At 45.3% G+C, this 15,791-nt stretch overlaps 1 protein-coding gene across 1 annotated transcript; it reads left to right on the forward strand.

Moving 5' to 3' along the window:
- The first annotated feature begins 1,287 nt into the window (after positions 1-1,287).
- On the forward strand, positions 1,288-11,132 carry LOC118619949 (GTPase IMAP family member 4-like). The gene is made up of 3 exons (XM_036246837.1): positions 1,288-1,363; positions 3,603-3,674; positions 7,091-11,132. Exons 2-3 carry the CDS (start codon positions 3,617-3,619, stop codon positions 8,020-8,022), a joined length of 990 nt encoding a protein of 329 aa, XP_036102730.1. The 5' UTR covers positions 1,288-1,363; positions 3,603-3,616; the 3' UTR covers positions 8,023-11,132.
- Positions 11,133-15,791: the final 4,659 nt, after the last annotated feature.

Here is a 15,791-nt window from a genome sequence, read left to right on the forward strand (position 1 = left end):
CTCATCCCTAGGAAATTTTTCCATTGATTTTCAGTCAGGGTGAGAGAAAGAAAGGGAGGGAGAGACAAAGAAACATCAATGTGTCTCATGTCGATTGGTTTTTTTCCCACACAACCCCAACTAAGCCCAGGGAAAGAACTACAACTGTGGTACGTGCCCTTGACTAGAATCGAACTTGTGACTTTTTGGTCCACAGGCCAATCCTGTAATTGCTAAGCCAAAGGGCTAGGGTGCTCTTCTAAATTTTTAAAATCCTTTTTTATTTTGCTGTTCTGATTGGGTATTTTCTGCTACCTTGTATTCTAAACTGCTGATTTGATTTGCTGCATCACCTAATCTGCTGTTCGATCATCTAGAGTATTCTTCATTTCAGATATTGTATACTTCATTTCTGACTGGCTATTTTCTTATGTTTTCCATGTCCTTTTTAATGCTTGCTGTCTCTCTGTTGAAGTTCTCAGTAAATTCCTTGGGCATCTTCATAAACATTGTTTTGAACTCTGTATCTGGTAGATGCCTTGCCTGCATTTCATTGGGTTTTTTTGTGGGGGTTTCTCTTGTTCTCTCATTTGGGGCTTGTTTTTTTGTCTCTACAGTTTGGCTGCCTCCCTGTATTAGAGTCTGTGAATCAGTACATCTGCTCTGTCTTCCAGGTCTGGTGTGCTGACCTTACACAGTAGGTGTGCTGTGGGCTCAGAGGACAGGCTCCCTGACACCTAAGCTGGTGTCCCAGGAATGGTCCATGTGTGGAACATGTGAACCCTCCTTTTGTAGTTGAGTGCTGATTGCTTTTGGCCCATCCCTGGGTTCAGGTGGCCCTCATGCTGGCTGACCACTAAGATGACACTGAACCACAGTGTGAGAAGTGCTGTGAGGGGTGGCCCAAGGAAGCAGAGTACACCCCAGCAGTGTGTGGTGCCTGCCGAGTTCTCCTTTTGGCTGTGTTGTGTGTGGAGCTAATTGGGCCATACCCTGATGTGGTCTGAAAGTTGCCTCCAGGCGTGTTGGTTCTGGGGCTTGTTGGGAGGGACTGTGGTGCAGGTCAGTGTCAGGCGCTGCTTGTGACGGGCACTGGGACACCTATTTGGAGCTACAAAGGAACCATAGTCTATGGCTGCCTCTGTTTCACCTAGGTGTGTGTGGAGAGGCCAAGCTGTTCACCAAGGCTGGCTTCCACCAGCACCAAGCCTTGAGGTAGGACTACAAAGGCAGAAAGTTTTTTCAGATAGTAGGGTGGGTGGGTCTCTTTCATGAGCACTTTGGACAGCTCCTCCCCCCACTTCCTCTTTACTCTTTCTCCTCAACATCCTGGCTTAGCATTGCCTTTCAAGTTAGAGACCTGAGCCGGACCCAGACTGTCCAGGTAAAGGAATATGGGCATTTCTGTGTGTGTTGGGGGGAGAGGAGGAAAGCGTGGGATGTGCTCTAGAGGGGACTTCTCTCCTGGATCAGTATCTGATACCTCCCAGCAAACTTGCTCTCAGCATAGATTTTCCATTGCTTTCTGTTTTCTGTCTCTGCTGGTTTTAGGTTGTAATCTGTTTTAGAGGCTGATCCCTAGAAATTAGTAACTCGTTCAAGGATTGCTGTTCAGAGGGTATTTTACAAAGAAAAAGTTTCTTTTATCATTTATTGAATATATACATAAACTGGAAGCTTTCAGGGGTAGAGCTGGCTGAGTGCACAGGTGAGCTGAGGGCAGCTGGTGGGGGAAGAGCACAGGAAGTGTAAGAAGCACAGCTCGGTGTGTCCCCCTCCGAACACCCATCACCAACAGCAATTCTCTGGCCCAACCTGATTTTTTTGTTTGTAAAGTTTTTTTTTTATTAATGATTTTACAGACATAGAAACATTGATGAGAAAGAATGTCCATTTGCTGCCTCCTACATGCCCCTTACTGGGGATTTAACCCACAACCTGGGCATGAGACCCAACCAGGAATCTAACTGGTGGCCTCTTAATACATGGGTCAACACACAACCAATGAGGCATTCCAGTGTTCTGAGCAAGCTATCTTGTAAACATTCTGTGATTTCTCTTCCCAGTTTGTAGAAATTGTTTTCTACTCTCCATCCTTAGGGGATAAAGACATAACTTTTCTTTCAAAAGCGGCTCTGTCTTTCTAACAGCATTTCAAGTGTGTATTTGATGGTTTCCTACTGATGAGCCTGTCCTTAGCAACTGGTGTTTTCAACCTGTCACAGTCATAGTCAGCTGCAATAACAGGTCTTCAAATGGCTTTCTCTATTGCTAAACATTTATAGGCAGCAAGTAGAAAAATTATTAAAAGTGTAACAACATGTGTGTATGAGTAAGTGTATGATTAAAGAGAGGATAATCTCTTTCACAGATGTAGGGTGAACAGAAAGACTAAAGTGGAAACAAGAATTAGATAAAAAAAAAAATTTTTTAAATTCAATTTAGAGATAGATGAAGGGAGAGGGAGAGAGAGAGAGAAACATCGATGAGGGAGTACATTGTCCGGCTGCCTCCTGCATGACCCTCACTGGAAATCGGGCCCACAACCCAGGTATGTTCCCTGACCAGGAATAGAACTGACAACCTTTTCATGCACAAAACAAGGCCCAACCTACCGAGGCACACCTGCCAGAGCTCAGAGAGACTTTTGATCAATTTATTTAACAAATATTAATGAGAACCACCTTTTGTCCAGCATTGTGCTTACCCCCAGGTAGTCAGGGAAACACAAGACACACATGGTCTTCCCTTGATCATGGAGCTCACAAGCAAAGGGGCTGAGGAAAGCAGCACAGCAATGCCTTCCTGTTGCGGGGTGTGTTTGTGGGAACCCCGGGGAGTGCGGTCAGAGCAATCAGTGAGAGGGCCACAGCAGCCCTGTACTGTCAGTGGTGATGGTGTTGGGGGAGAGGCATTGAAGAAGGACATCAAACTTTAGTTTTAAAAATGCATCTGCTTATAGAGGAGAAAGGAGAGTGAAACTGGTGTGACAGGTTAGGAGTCTGTTACATGGCAAACACAGCCATGGATGGATGAACAAGGAGGTGGAGAGAATGGCTAGATTTGCATGTTTGGAGGTAGAATTTCTAGAATTTGCTGGTAGACTGATGACCCAGTGAGGAGCGAGGAGAGTCAACGACCCCAAGGTGCCACTGCCTGGATGGTGATGCCGCCCACTGACATGGGGGCAGATCGTTTCCGGGATCTCAGGCAGGACAGGTTGAGGGAGGGGTGGTCACAGCTTCCATTCTGGCCGAGGTCTGGTTCAGGTGCCCATGGATGTGCCCATGGGGGTCTTGAATGGGATGTGAAAGTTCAGATCTCTGAGGAGGGTCTCGGCTGCAGAGAACGTATAAGTGGCATTTAAAGCAGTAATTCACTGGATTAGGGGCAAGGGGCCCAGAACGGAGCTGAGGAAGCACTTGGAGCATTGCTGTTTGTGTAGACAAAGAGCAAGCAGTGAAAATGAAACTGATTCTGGGGAGCTGAGAAGAAGTATTGGGAAATGGAGGGGCAGGGTGAAATCAAGTGGCAAGTTTGTGAAAAGAAATTGTTGCTGTGTGTGGTTTTAGGTTCCAGTTCCTCTCTGTTTCCCTAAAGTGATTTGTGTTTGTTGTCTACAGGAATTCAAAGTACTATGGCCGCTCTATGCCCCGGTATGAGTTCCAGCTTCAGTGAACCCAGGACCAGCCATGGTAAGAGGGTGCTGAGGTCCTTCAGGCCAGGCTTGATGGAGGGGACCTGGCAGGGGGTTCTCCTGTCTGGTCAGCCTGCCTCCAACTGAGCAAAAACAAAATATTCCAACCCATTTTCTTTCTCTCTCTCTCTTTTGTTTTATTTAGTTGATCCTCCCCCAAAATTATTTTTCCAGTGGATTTTTTAGATAAAGTCCAAGGGAGGGAGGCAGGAAGGTGGGGGAGACAGATAGAACCATTTATGTGAGAGAGACGCAGTGATCAGTGTCCTCCCAGGTGGCCCTGAATGGGGTTGAAGATCAAACCTGAAACCCAGGTATCTGCCCTTGACTGGGAATCAAACCCATGACCCTTTGGTCTGCAGGCTGATGCTCTAACCACTGAACCAAACTGGCCAGGGCTTATTTTCTCTTTATTGTCTCTGCTCTTTCTTTTCTGTGGACCCTCTACACTGTCTCCTCTGGACGTAGCATCACGGCTAAGGGGACGTGAGGGTAAAACATCCTGACTCATCCCAGCTGGATGCGGTTTCTCCTTCCCTGCTTCCCACAATGTGAGCTCATCGGAATGGCCAGTTGTGGCCTCTCTGGTAGCTTCTCTGCCCCTCTCTTCAGCCTGAGGGAGGACAGGGAAGGAGGAATGTGAGAGAAGTTGATTCTTCATTCAGGTCCCTCATTTTCCTGCTCCTGGTGGCTTCACCATAACCAACACATTCAAGAGACTGGTTTACTCGGTGTCTCTCACTTAACTCTTCTTTACTCCGTTATCTATATTAATGGGCTCGGTCAGTGGAAAGTTTGCAGGTTCAGCAAACCGCACCACAATTTAGTAGCCTGAAATCTCAACCATTTCTTGGCTCTCGATTTGGTTGGTCCCTGGGCAGTTCTATGACTGGGCCAACTGGGCTCATGTCAGCCACACTTACTCATGCCCCTGTGGTAGGCTGGTGGCCCAGCACACAACTAGAAAATCTTTTCTTTCATTAAATTTATCGGGGTGACATTGGGCGATAACATTATATAACTCTCAGGTGTACATTCTGTAATACATCATGTGTGTATTGCATTGTGGACTCACCACCCAAAGCCTGTGTCCTTCCATCACCACATATTTGACCCTTTATCCTCTTTGATCTCCCACACCCCTCTTTCCTCTCTGGTCACCACCATATTGTGGCCTCTGCCTACGTGTTTTTGTTTGCTTGTTACTTTCTATTTTATATCTCATTGGTGAGGGAAATCCTCTGGTTCTTGTCCTTTTTCATTGGATGTATTTTTCTTAACATGATACTCTGAAGATCCAGCAACTGGGTAATTTTGAATTGAGCCCCATGACCAAGTCTGGTACTTAGCAGGCTCATGGACAGGCCAGGTGACAGGGTGGCCTGTGTCCCTCATCATCAAGCAGGCTAGTCCAGACCTCTTCATAAAGCAGTTGCAGGGTAGAGAAGAGCAGAAGGGGACAGCGAGCCAGAGCACATGGGCAAGTTCAGTCTACTTGCAAGATACTCCCACTACCCACTGTCCAGAGCAAGTCAGAGGGCCCAGCTAGAAGCAAGGGGTGAGAGACAGACTCCGCAGGTTGTGGAAGGAGCTGCAGATGGTACGCCAAAGAGGCATGTGTAGTGACGGGGAGCATTCACAGTCATATCCATAGTCTATCACCCAGATTTCCTCATGCTCTCAGCTCAGCAAGTTGTTGCAGTGGTGGAGCTGACCTGTGGTGGCTTTTCTGTTCACCTTGTGATCTTCCTACCTCCTCTCTGGAAGGCAAACTAATGCCCTCAGGATATATTAGTTTGAGGCCTTCCACTGTGATGCTAAGGAAATCATAATCTCAACTCCCAACCATATTTTCTCTTTATCTCAGCCATTCTGTAGCCCCTGCTCACAGCCTCTGAAATACACTTCTCTCACCCCAGGATTCTGGTGATCAGATGTGGGAACTGTGCTTTAGGGATGGTTTTGGGTCTCCCTGGATTAGCAGCAGCTTCACCATAGAGTGTGGGGGACGGGGCAACTGCTGATTCTGTGGAAGCCAGAGGGGTGGTTCTGCAAAATCTCTCTTCTGTTTTCTTGAAATTATAAAAAATTCATTCCAATTTATGGGATAGACAGAAGAGGGCACAGTGGGAATAAAGACACCAGTGAGGGGACTGCTATGGCCGGATGGTGATGGTGCTTGGGCTCATGTGCTGGTATTCACAATGGAGAGAAGCGGTCAGATTGGTGGATGGGGTCGAGAGAACTTCCTGATGGGTTGGATCTGGAAAGTAAGGGGAAGAGAGGGTTCAAGGGGGACTCCTAGGTCTCTGGTCTGATGAACTGGCTGATTGTTGAAGATATCTCTGAAAAATGAAATGGAGTTAGTAATCATGTCTGAGATATTGTCAGTGTGAGGATGTGTGCAGAGACAGGTGGTTGTCACACAGGGTCCCTCCTGCAGGAATGAGGATTTTCCCAGGGCTGTGCTGGCAGGTCTTTCTTCTTGGAGAAACAGGCTCTCAGTTGTTGTCCATCCTGCTGGTCGGTGCTTCACAAATCTTGAAGAGATAAGCAGAGAATTGCTGAGTAGAAATAGGGAAAGAGCTATATAGTTGATGTAAAGTTTAACTGAAGACACAGTTATTTTGAAAACATCATTCTGGTGACTGGCTCTGCTGTTCTGTGATTAACTTCCAAGTGTCCTAGGGAGTGGGCCTGCCTAACCAAGTGAGGCTAAGGAAGGATAACCACTGATGCTCCTCTGGACGAGTTATTATTACTATTAACGCACCAGGAGATTTTATAGTGACTCCAGAGAACTGTCAATACTTTCGGGCTATAAGTTTTCAACATGTTAATTTAAGATGAGAAAACATCACTAGATTTCCATGTTAAGGTCATAATCTAAAGGTCAGTCATTTTATTCTCCTGAGGGTCATCATCCCTGATGAAGTGATATATGAAGGAATACTTTGTCTTCTGCCCATGTGCTCTTTCCCCTCTTTCAAGGGTGGGATGGCTTGAATGGAAAGAAGAATTGCATTTGTATATATATTGGGGGCCCGGGATCTTCCACTGTGATGTCTCAACATCAGATTTGTTACTTTCTGTATGAGCTCATAAGGAACACCTACCACCAGCAGATCAGATTTCTCACTTGAACCAACTGCCACCCTCCTCCCAGGGTTGGCTCTTAGCTTCCCAAGATCACAGTGAGAGCCCAAGGGACTCCTGAAAAATCTCTGCATTTCCCAAGTACTGCAGGATGAGGTCAGGTCCAGCATTGGCACAGACGTCCAGTGGGTGAAGGGGTCGATCTCTGGACCAGACCCTCAAAGGCAACAGAGAAGGGCACCAGTGGGAGGTGGCCATTCAGAGAAAAATGTTAGAGGTCAATCCTAACACTCTGGCTTTTGTTTCCTGATGTCCCAGGGTTTGAAAACCAAGACTCTAGGGATTCACAACTGAGACTTGTCTTAGTGGGTAAGACTGGAGCAGGGAAAAGTGCCACAGGGAACAGCATCCTTGGAAAGAAAAAGTTTCATTCCAGCATTGCAGCAAAATCCACCACCAAGGTTTGTGAGAAAGGGAGCAGCACATGGAGTGGGAGGGAAATTGTCGTCGTGGACACACCTGGCATCTTTGACACCGAGGTACCAGCTGCTGACACTGAAAAGGAGATTGCTCATTTCATTGTCCTGACCTCCCCGGGGCCTCACGCTCTGCTCCTGGTGGTCCGACTGGGCCGATACACATGGGAGGAGGAGAAAGCGGTAAAGAAGATGCTGACGATGTTTGGATCCAAAGCCAGAAGGTACATGATTCTCATCTTCACCGGCAAAGATAACTTGGATGGAATGGAGTTCCATGATTATTTAAAGGAAGCTCCTAAAGTCCTCCAAGATCTGGTGGCTGAGTTCAGGGATCGCCACTGTGTGCTCAACAATAAGGCAACAGGGGCTGAGCAGGAGGCTCAGAGGGCCCAGCTGCTGGACATGGTGCAGTGCGTGGTGATGGAGAATGAGGGAGGGTTCTACACTAATCAGATGTTCCAAAGGGCTGAGGCGGAGATTCAGAAACTGATCCATGCGATACAAGAACAAAGCAGAGCTGAGCTGGAGAGGGAGAAAAGGCAGTTAAGAGAGGAGTACGAGGAGAACATCAGAAAGCTGCAGGATGAACAGGAGCGGATAATGAGAAAGGCAGACATGGAGCGCACCCTGGCAGAAAGGGAGAGAAGCTGTGCTGAAAGGCAGCAGAATGCCCGAGCTGAAGCTGAGGGTCAAGAGGACATACTTGATGTAATCTTGACAGTATTTAATATTGCTTTTTTCATTTTGAAACTTGTATTCATGGATAATTAAGGGAGTGAAAATCTGTCTATATTTCTGACATATTTTCAGGTGCTCCTTCTCCATTTAACTCATTCCCCAAAGTCAAAGACCTCGGTTTTTGTCTCTCAGGTCTAAGGAGTGTAGTAAATGTCCTTGGTAGACATTTGGATGGTTTAACAGGAGACAGACACTTTCCCAATATGAAAAGCTCCAAGGCAGAATGTGTGGATGCCCCCTGTCTTCTGAACTCTTTCTCAGACACAGAGGAAAGGAAGGTAGGAGACCAACCAAGGAGGATCCCAAGCTTTCTCTATTCATCCCCAGTAACCCTTTCTCCTCCAGATTCTCTCTCAATTGGCAGATAATCTCAGCCTGTGGTTTTTCTTTATTTCTGCTTTTAGGAGAAAAATTATCATTTGGCACATGTGTTTAGAGAAATCACTATTTCCTTTATGTATTCTATAGCTAGAGATACCCATGGAGGAAAATGTGTTGAATTGCGTTTTTACGGACGGACTGAGATTGTTCCTTATCATCTGCTCAATGAAGAACAGAGAGTTGTCTGGCAAACAGATCTCTGAGAATTTAGCCAAGTGAAATGTCAGAGAGAGGAAAAGACAGAGATTCCACAGATGAGAGAACAAAGGGTTGTATACTCAGATATTTTTGTAGAAATTCAATGACCAACCTCAATATAACCATTTTGCTGAGTAAGTAGTTCTATATTAGTTATTTTCCCTCTCTTCCTCCCTTCCTCTCTATCTAAAAAAAGTAAATACAGGCTTAACAAATCGTTTGCCACCACATTTTCCTCACCCCACAGGGATCCTTACTGCTGGGCGGGTCATCCGCACACTACTGCCTCCACCCACTTGAATTCTTTGTCTGTTGTTACCATAGTAAAACTTTTCTATTCTCTCATATTTGTGCAAAATGGAATTTCTTTTACCTTAGAAAATACTATTAATACTTCTAAGAACACAAGGATGAATTTCATTTTTTGGTAAAATTCAAGGTTATTTTGGAGCTCAGCTTGGTCTACCCGCTAAAATGTTTCTCATTTTCCCTGAATGTTTGAACTACGTTCTTACCCCCCCCCCCCTTATCAGAGATTACATTCTCCTTGGATTCCTTCATTATAGGCTGGTAGAGATAGTATAAAACCAAGATTTCTGAGACCCTTGTGGTTTCCTGGAAAAAATTTTTCTTAATATAAGGATAACAATAGTTGAAGTCTTACTTCTTTCCACTGGGTACTCCTACACCAATAATTTCTAGGATCTCCCAAAGCACATTCCCATGTTCTACCAGCACATTCTTGTGGTCACATGCCACTGACCTTGCTCTGCCGTCCTGCAATTGGCTTATCTGCACCCCATACCATATTTCCCCCAATAGGACATATACCTCTCATTTACTTCCCCCAATCAAAAATCAGTTTAGTCTGTACATTTAGAAAAAAGTTAGTAAAGGAATAAGGATAAGAGAAGCACCACAGAAAGAAGCTGATGATTCTTTCAGAAACAGTCGCTCACAGGAACACAGGTTTGGTTTTGAAGTAACTCCATTCTGACCCTCAGTTTACTGCATGTACACACCCTGGTGGTTTTCTTTGTAAATATGAAGGCCTTGAGAAACCCAGAGAAAATTATAAAGATAAAGGGGTTAATGATGGCTTTGGAAAACTCAGAGGAACCATGGAGAGAAAGAGATTAATGATTGTCCTGACCTGTGTAAACAGCTCCTCTTGCTCAATCTGTATCAGTTCCTTCCCTTAATGGTGCCAAAAGTGGCATCAAGAATAAAGTTTTTTTTGTTTTTTGTTTTCTGTAGTTTGTGCCTTTAACAGTGGGCAACAAAGAAGGCTCAGGGCTCTTGTTTTGGGGAGTCTATGCCCACCCACAGCCCACCGGTGAATAAAGTGCTTATTTACAATTTGGCTGTGTGTGTCTGTTTTTTTCACTGACACGTTACAAGATTTGGAGGCCCCAGCGAGATCACTGGTGCTTTGTGATGGCAGGGGTTAGATACCTAGGGTAAAAGGCCTCTCCCGGTCTGGGTGTCGGACACCGAGAGGTGCTCATGGGGGTTACAACCTGAGACATTCCAGTGCCCCAAAAATCCTACTTAGGTTTCTGATGAGGGCCCTGAAGAGCATACTTAGGTCTCAAGGACCTCATATTTAAAAACAACAACAACAACAACAACCAAAACGGTCTATCTGGGTGAGAGTGAGAGGACCGGATGTGGCACAGCGTCTGCTCTCCTGGGGATCACCCTGAGACATTAGGTGAGGTTCCTATTCTGTTCGCACAGGATCAGGAATTTTTTTTGGCCTGCCCCTGAGGCAGAAGGGGAGTCTGATCACCTCCCAGGCACTTCTGGAGTGTGATTGTGTGTGAATGTAATCATGTGTGAGTGACCCTGCTTGACGACGCTTGTTACAGAGCCTGTGTGAGTCTTTACCTGCAGTTCTGTTACAACCTCATAAGGCTAAGGGCAGTATCAGATTCTTGAGGACATTCTGGTTTCCACCTGCAAACCTGATCCATGCCAGGGGGTTATATCAACCTGCCAAATGCCAAAGGCATCGAAATATCCTCGAGGGAAGAGGCCAGGCAGACAAAGAAAAATTACTGTCTTGTGTGTCTTCCCTTGTTTTTGTCCTCCTCTGCCTCCCTTCTGTGTCTTCCTCAACTTTGTTATGATTCGTCTAATCATGGACTGTAGCCCTAGTGCCCAGAAGACCTCATTGGGGTGCATATTGAACCATTATTAGAAAAGGATTTGAAGAAGGTTCTGATTAGGGCACAAAAATATCTAAAGGAAAGTTAAGGACCTTCTGTGAATTAAATTGACCCACATTCAGGGTGAGCTGGCCTGACATGGGATTCTTTATCTCTGACTTAGTGCAGGCAGTTTGGAATCAGGTCACAGGGGAGCCAGGACCTCCAGACCAATTTCGCTATATTGATCAATGGCTTGATTTAATGAGACATCCACCCCCATAGATAAAGAGCCATGCCCTCTAGACCAGGGCACAGATACTGGTAGTGGGCCCCACACTGGGCCTCAAGAGAAACCTGGGAAGAGGTAGGAAAGTGATTGCAAGGCAGAGACACAGTGAAAGGCCTAGAAAGAGCCCCCAACTAAAGGGGAGAATTCGCTAGATCTTACATCCATCAGTCAAGGATCTGAAGGGCCATAGCAAGGTTTTGTAGCTGGGTTGCTACAGAAAGTTGACAGAATAATAAGTGATTTAGGGGCTGGCACATCAATAGTAAACAGCTTGCTTATGACAATGCTAATAGGCCTTGCAGGGAGGCGCTGTGCCCTTAATGTAAAAAAGCTAATATATCTGAATTCATCTCCATTTGTATAGATATTGGGTCTTCCCATATACACGGGACCACTATAGCTGAGTCCTTGAGTGTTTGCTGGTAAGGCAGAAGGAAGCAGTAAAGGATGTTACTGTGGAAAGCCAGGTCATTTTGCTAGGGAGTGTAAGCAGCACGCCAGCACCACCAAAAACCAGTCAGGGAACTCTGCCAAGAAGCCAAGACTATGTCCTTGCTGCCAAAGGAGACATCATTGGGCCAAATATTGCCATTTCTGAAGGGGACAACTGCTTGAACCCCAGCAGGAAACAGGCAAATGGGGACAGCCCTGGCCCAATCAAACAGTAGGGGCTATGTCTGTCACCCCTGCTCAGCTGTTCCAACCAGGGTAAAGTCCATCATTACAATCTGGGATCTCTACTGTGCCACCTCAGGGAATGCAGGGCTGGACCCCCATCCTTCTGCCCCTCTCAGAGGAGGTGAATCTTCCCTGCTTGCCCGGGCAATTATGCACAAGTGGTGGCCACTACACCAAGAAAGGGGAGCAGCTCCATGCTGGCATCCAAACCTCCAGCCTCCCCACCCACCTTGGAGAGTCACTGGGGTGATGAGATGTTGGTGGGTGTGCAAGCACTTACCCCATGGCAGTAGGGGCCTCAGGGTTCCCCAGGAAGAGCGGTCGTTCCTCAGAAGAGGAGTGTCCCTCCGGTGCCAGCCAGGGTGGCTTGTTCACAACCCCATGTTTGGTGACAGACAATTTCCAACAGGCTTCTCTGAACTTTGGGGAATTGAAAATAGCAATCCTGGGCACCAGCATAAAATGCTCTTGAAGAGAGTTGAAAAATACTCTGCCCCATGTAAACACACCCGCTAAGATGATGCTTCCCTTTTCTGCATTCTTTTGAAAACTTAGAATGAGAAAAAATTATCCCATCCCTCCACCTGCTGTGGGACGCATATACTGCCGGTGAAGGGGTTCTTATTTATTTATTTTTTTAATCGTCACCCAAGTACATTTTTTCATTTTTTGTTCAGATAGAGTGGGGGGCGGAGAGAAACATCGATATGAAAGGGACACATTGAGTGGCTGCCACCCGCACGACCAACGTGGGCCAGGGACAAACTGCAACCAAGGTAACTGCCTTTAGCAGGAACCAAACCTGGGTCTCTCTTGACTGCAGGCTGACGCTCTAATCGCTGAGCCAAATCAGCCAGGGCTGGAGGGCTTTTTTGGATGCTTTTCATCTTGTTCTCCTCTTAGGTATGAAGGCCCAATTGGTTGAAATAGCTCAAAAGGTATATAATAATAAGGACACCACGGTGGAAAAAAAAGACAAAAGAATAGCAAAAATAATAGCACCTTTAAGGGAAACAGGGCCCATGGAAAAGGATCACTTTAGGAAGGAAAGCATGAGGAGGAATTAGGACGATAGGTCTAGATCCCGATTGGGAATAGAAAAGACCAGGGCAAAGTCAGGTGTAGAGGAACAAAATAAAAAGCAATTCATGACTTGTAAAAATGACAATAGGGGATAAACTAGTTAAACATAATAAATACTGGTTCAGCAGACTCAGTCCTGACCGAGCCAATGGGGCACTACCTACCCCTGGACTTAAAAGAGGACTATACACCATAGGGAAAATACTGTAACTCATTCATTTCAGGTTGTGCCAGAGTGCTCATAGCCTGTACTCAGGTGTAATCTCTTCCAGTGATTGTTCAATTGATGGCAACTGCCAATCCAGCGCAGCCCACCATCAATTTCCACAATACATTGGCAATAAATCTTGCCAGCCTGCCTCCAGACGATGACCTGGAGAAACCTCTACAGGACTGCCTAGAGGTAACTAACAGTGCAGACAACCCACCCAGACATTCCACTTCCATCATCAAATAAGGTATTGTTTACAGATGGGAGAAGCTATGCCCAAGAAGAAATCAGGTATGCTGGGGCAGCAATAGGTACTCTGGACCATGCTATTTAGTCACAGTCCTTGGATAGGGGACCTTCAGCCGAAAGAGCTGAACTCATCACCCTAAAACCAGTGGGACCTCTCCAGATACACTAGGTCAGAAGATGACATAGCCAAGCAGAAACAAGCCATAAAGGAAATCAATGGATGATAGACACTGCCTGAAGGGAGGTTGTGGGTCTCAGAGGCTCTAGGTCAAACTCTGGTCAACCAGCTGCACCAGACTACCCACTTAGGTTACACCAAGCTGACTGAACTCCTGAGAGGCAGACAAGTCCAATAAGATCACAGGGAAAGGGAAAAGGTTGAGGGAAAAGCAGGAATGTGTGGGTATGAGTAGGGAGAAAGAGAAGAAAAACTGAGGGATGTGCAGACAGAAGATAAATTGAGCAAGCCCTCAGGATCATGGCAGGGAGGGGACTGAAAAAGTCGCAGAGGGTATGTCAGCAAGTTGAAGAGGGATTGTGGAGATGGAAGAAGCAAAAAAAGAAAGAATAGAGAGAATTAAAAAATAAAAAGGAATAAAAGAAAGGGACGTACATATTACAGAAAGACAGGACATTGGAGGAATACTCAAAAAGGGAAGAAAATGGGATACTAAATGAGAGAGGGAGAGCTTGACCCTGGTAGTAGAATAACAGTGTGGGATGTAGTAAAGAGAGTAACAGGTTTAGGCTACTTCTGACCCTTGGAGAAGACAATGGCCCTGTCTTTATAGCAAAGATATCACAGATTATCTCTAAAGAGTTAAATATAAATTAGAAGCTCCATTGTGCTTACTGACCACAGTTCTTGGTTGGTAGAGCACATGAACAGGACCTTAAAGGAAATTTTAACCAAATTTACTTTAGAAACCAGTGAAAACTGGACCACTCTGCTCTCCTTGCCCTCTTACAGTTTTTACAAGCCCTGCAGTCCACCCAGAAGGCTGTCCATTAGCACGCCCATGATGCCCTGCCTATGCCCACCTCAGACCCTCTACACCTCTTCCAGCCCGGGGACTCAATATGGATAAAAAAGTTGACCACCCAGAGACTAACTCTGGCCTGGAAGGGACCGTACAATGTCATCCGAACTACACCAAAGGCTATCAAGGTCAATGGCATCTCGACCTGGCTGCACCATTTTCAGCTGAAGAGGGAAAAATAGATGGTCCAGGCCTCTCAAGACCCCTTAAAGATGAGACTCCTGAATTTATTGGGACCTTAATTTTTCTGCTTATGATTCTTCAGGGGGATCCTTATAGATCTAGGCCCCAACAGAATTGGGAACTCAGAAATAGAATATCTGGAGAGGTCTTAAGAAGGTTTCAAAAAAACAAAAACTATACAGAGTAGAATAACTTTTATAAACCTCCTTGTAATTAAGGGCCAAGATAGCCCTGTCACAGAGAAAGATAAAAAAGTCAATGATTTGACATACATAAACCAATGGGAATGAAGTAACTCAATCTGACCCTCAGTTACTGCACTTGTATACCCTGGCTTTTTTTTTTTTTTTTTTAAACATGAGGGCTTTGAGAAACCCAGAGAAAGCTATAAAGATAAGGGGGTTAATGATGGTCTTGGGAAATTCAGAGGAACCGTGGAAAAAAAGACGTTAATGGTTGCACCGACCTCTATATACAGCTCCTGTCACCCATTCTGTATCAGTTCCCCACCTTAATGGTGCCAAAAGTGGCACCAAGAATGTAGATTTTTTTTTCTGTAGTTTGTGCCTTTAAAAGTGGGCAACAAAGAAGGCTGGGGGCTGTTGATTTGGAGAGACCCCCACAGCCCGCCAGTGAATAAAATTCTTCTTTAAAAGTCGGCTGTGTGCTTCTGGTGATTTCCCTGACACATTAGAACAGTTTCACTCTGCGGAATATGGTGCATTCTGTGTCTATTGTTTTCATCATTGGAGTTTCAGACCAATTCTGAGGTTGGAATTAGACATCTTTTTGTATCAAAAGCTTCTAGAAGCACACATTTAACAAAAGAGCCCCACATACCTTGCAAGGAAAAGTAAATACAAGTTTAATATGGAAAAGTCATTAACTTCTCTGTGGTTACTTTCTTGCAAATGTGTTTCATTATTCTTATGTTTACATTCAGGTTAATGTTGTAGATGAGGCCAAGTATAAGATTCTGCTCTTGAGAAGTAGTCAAGAGATGAGATGCCCATGTGAAATACCCTGAGAGGTCAGCTGCCCATTTGTCTCACAGGGCAGAAGGCAGACAGAAGGTCCTTGATAAATACTATGCATTGTAGTTAACACAATTGAAAAACACATGTTTCCTTCTCTGAAGAGTGTTGGGAATGTATACCTATTTGTTTATTCATTAACAGTCAGTGATTGTTTGAACTTCATGGCAGATTTTATGCCAGACACTGAGAATCTAGAGAAAGTAAAATAAAGTCCCTTTTGAGACTTGCTTCCTTCATCTAGCACAATGATTCTGAGAATCATACAAGTTGCTTGTATCGATAACTGTTCTCTATTACTGA

This window comes from Molossus molossus, unplaced genomic scaffold, assembly GCF_014108415.1.
Source record: "Molossus molossus isolate mMolMol1 unplaced genomic scaffold, mMolMol1.p scaffold_m16_p_7, whole genome shotgun sequence".
Taxonomy (NCBI): domain Eukaryota; kingdom Metazoa; phylum Chordata; class Mammalia; order Chiroptera; family Molossidae; genus Molossus; species Molossus molossus.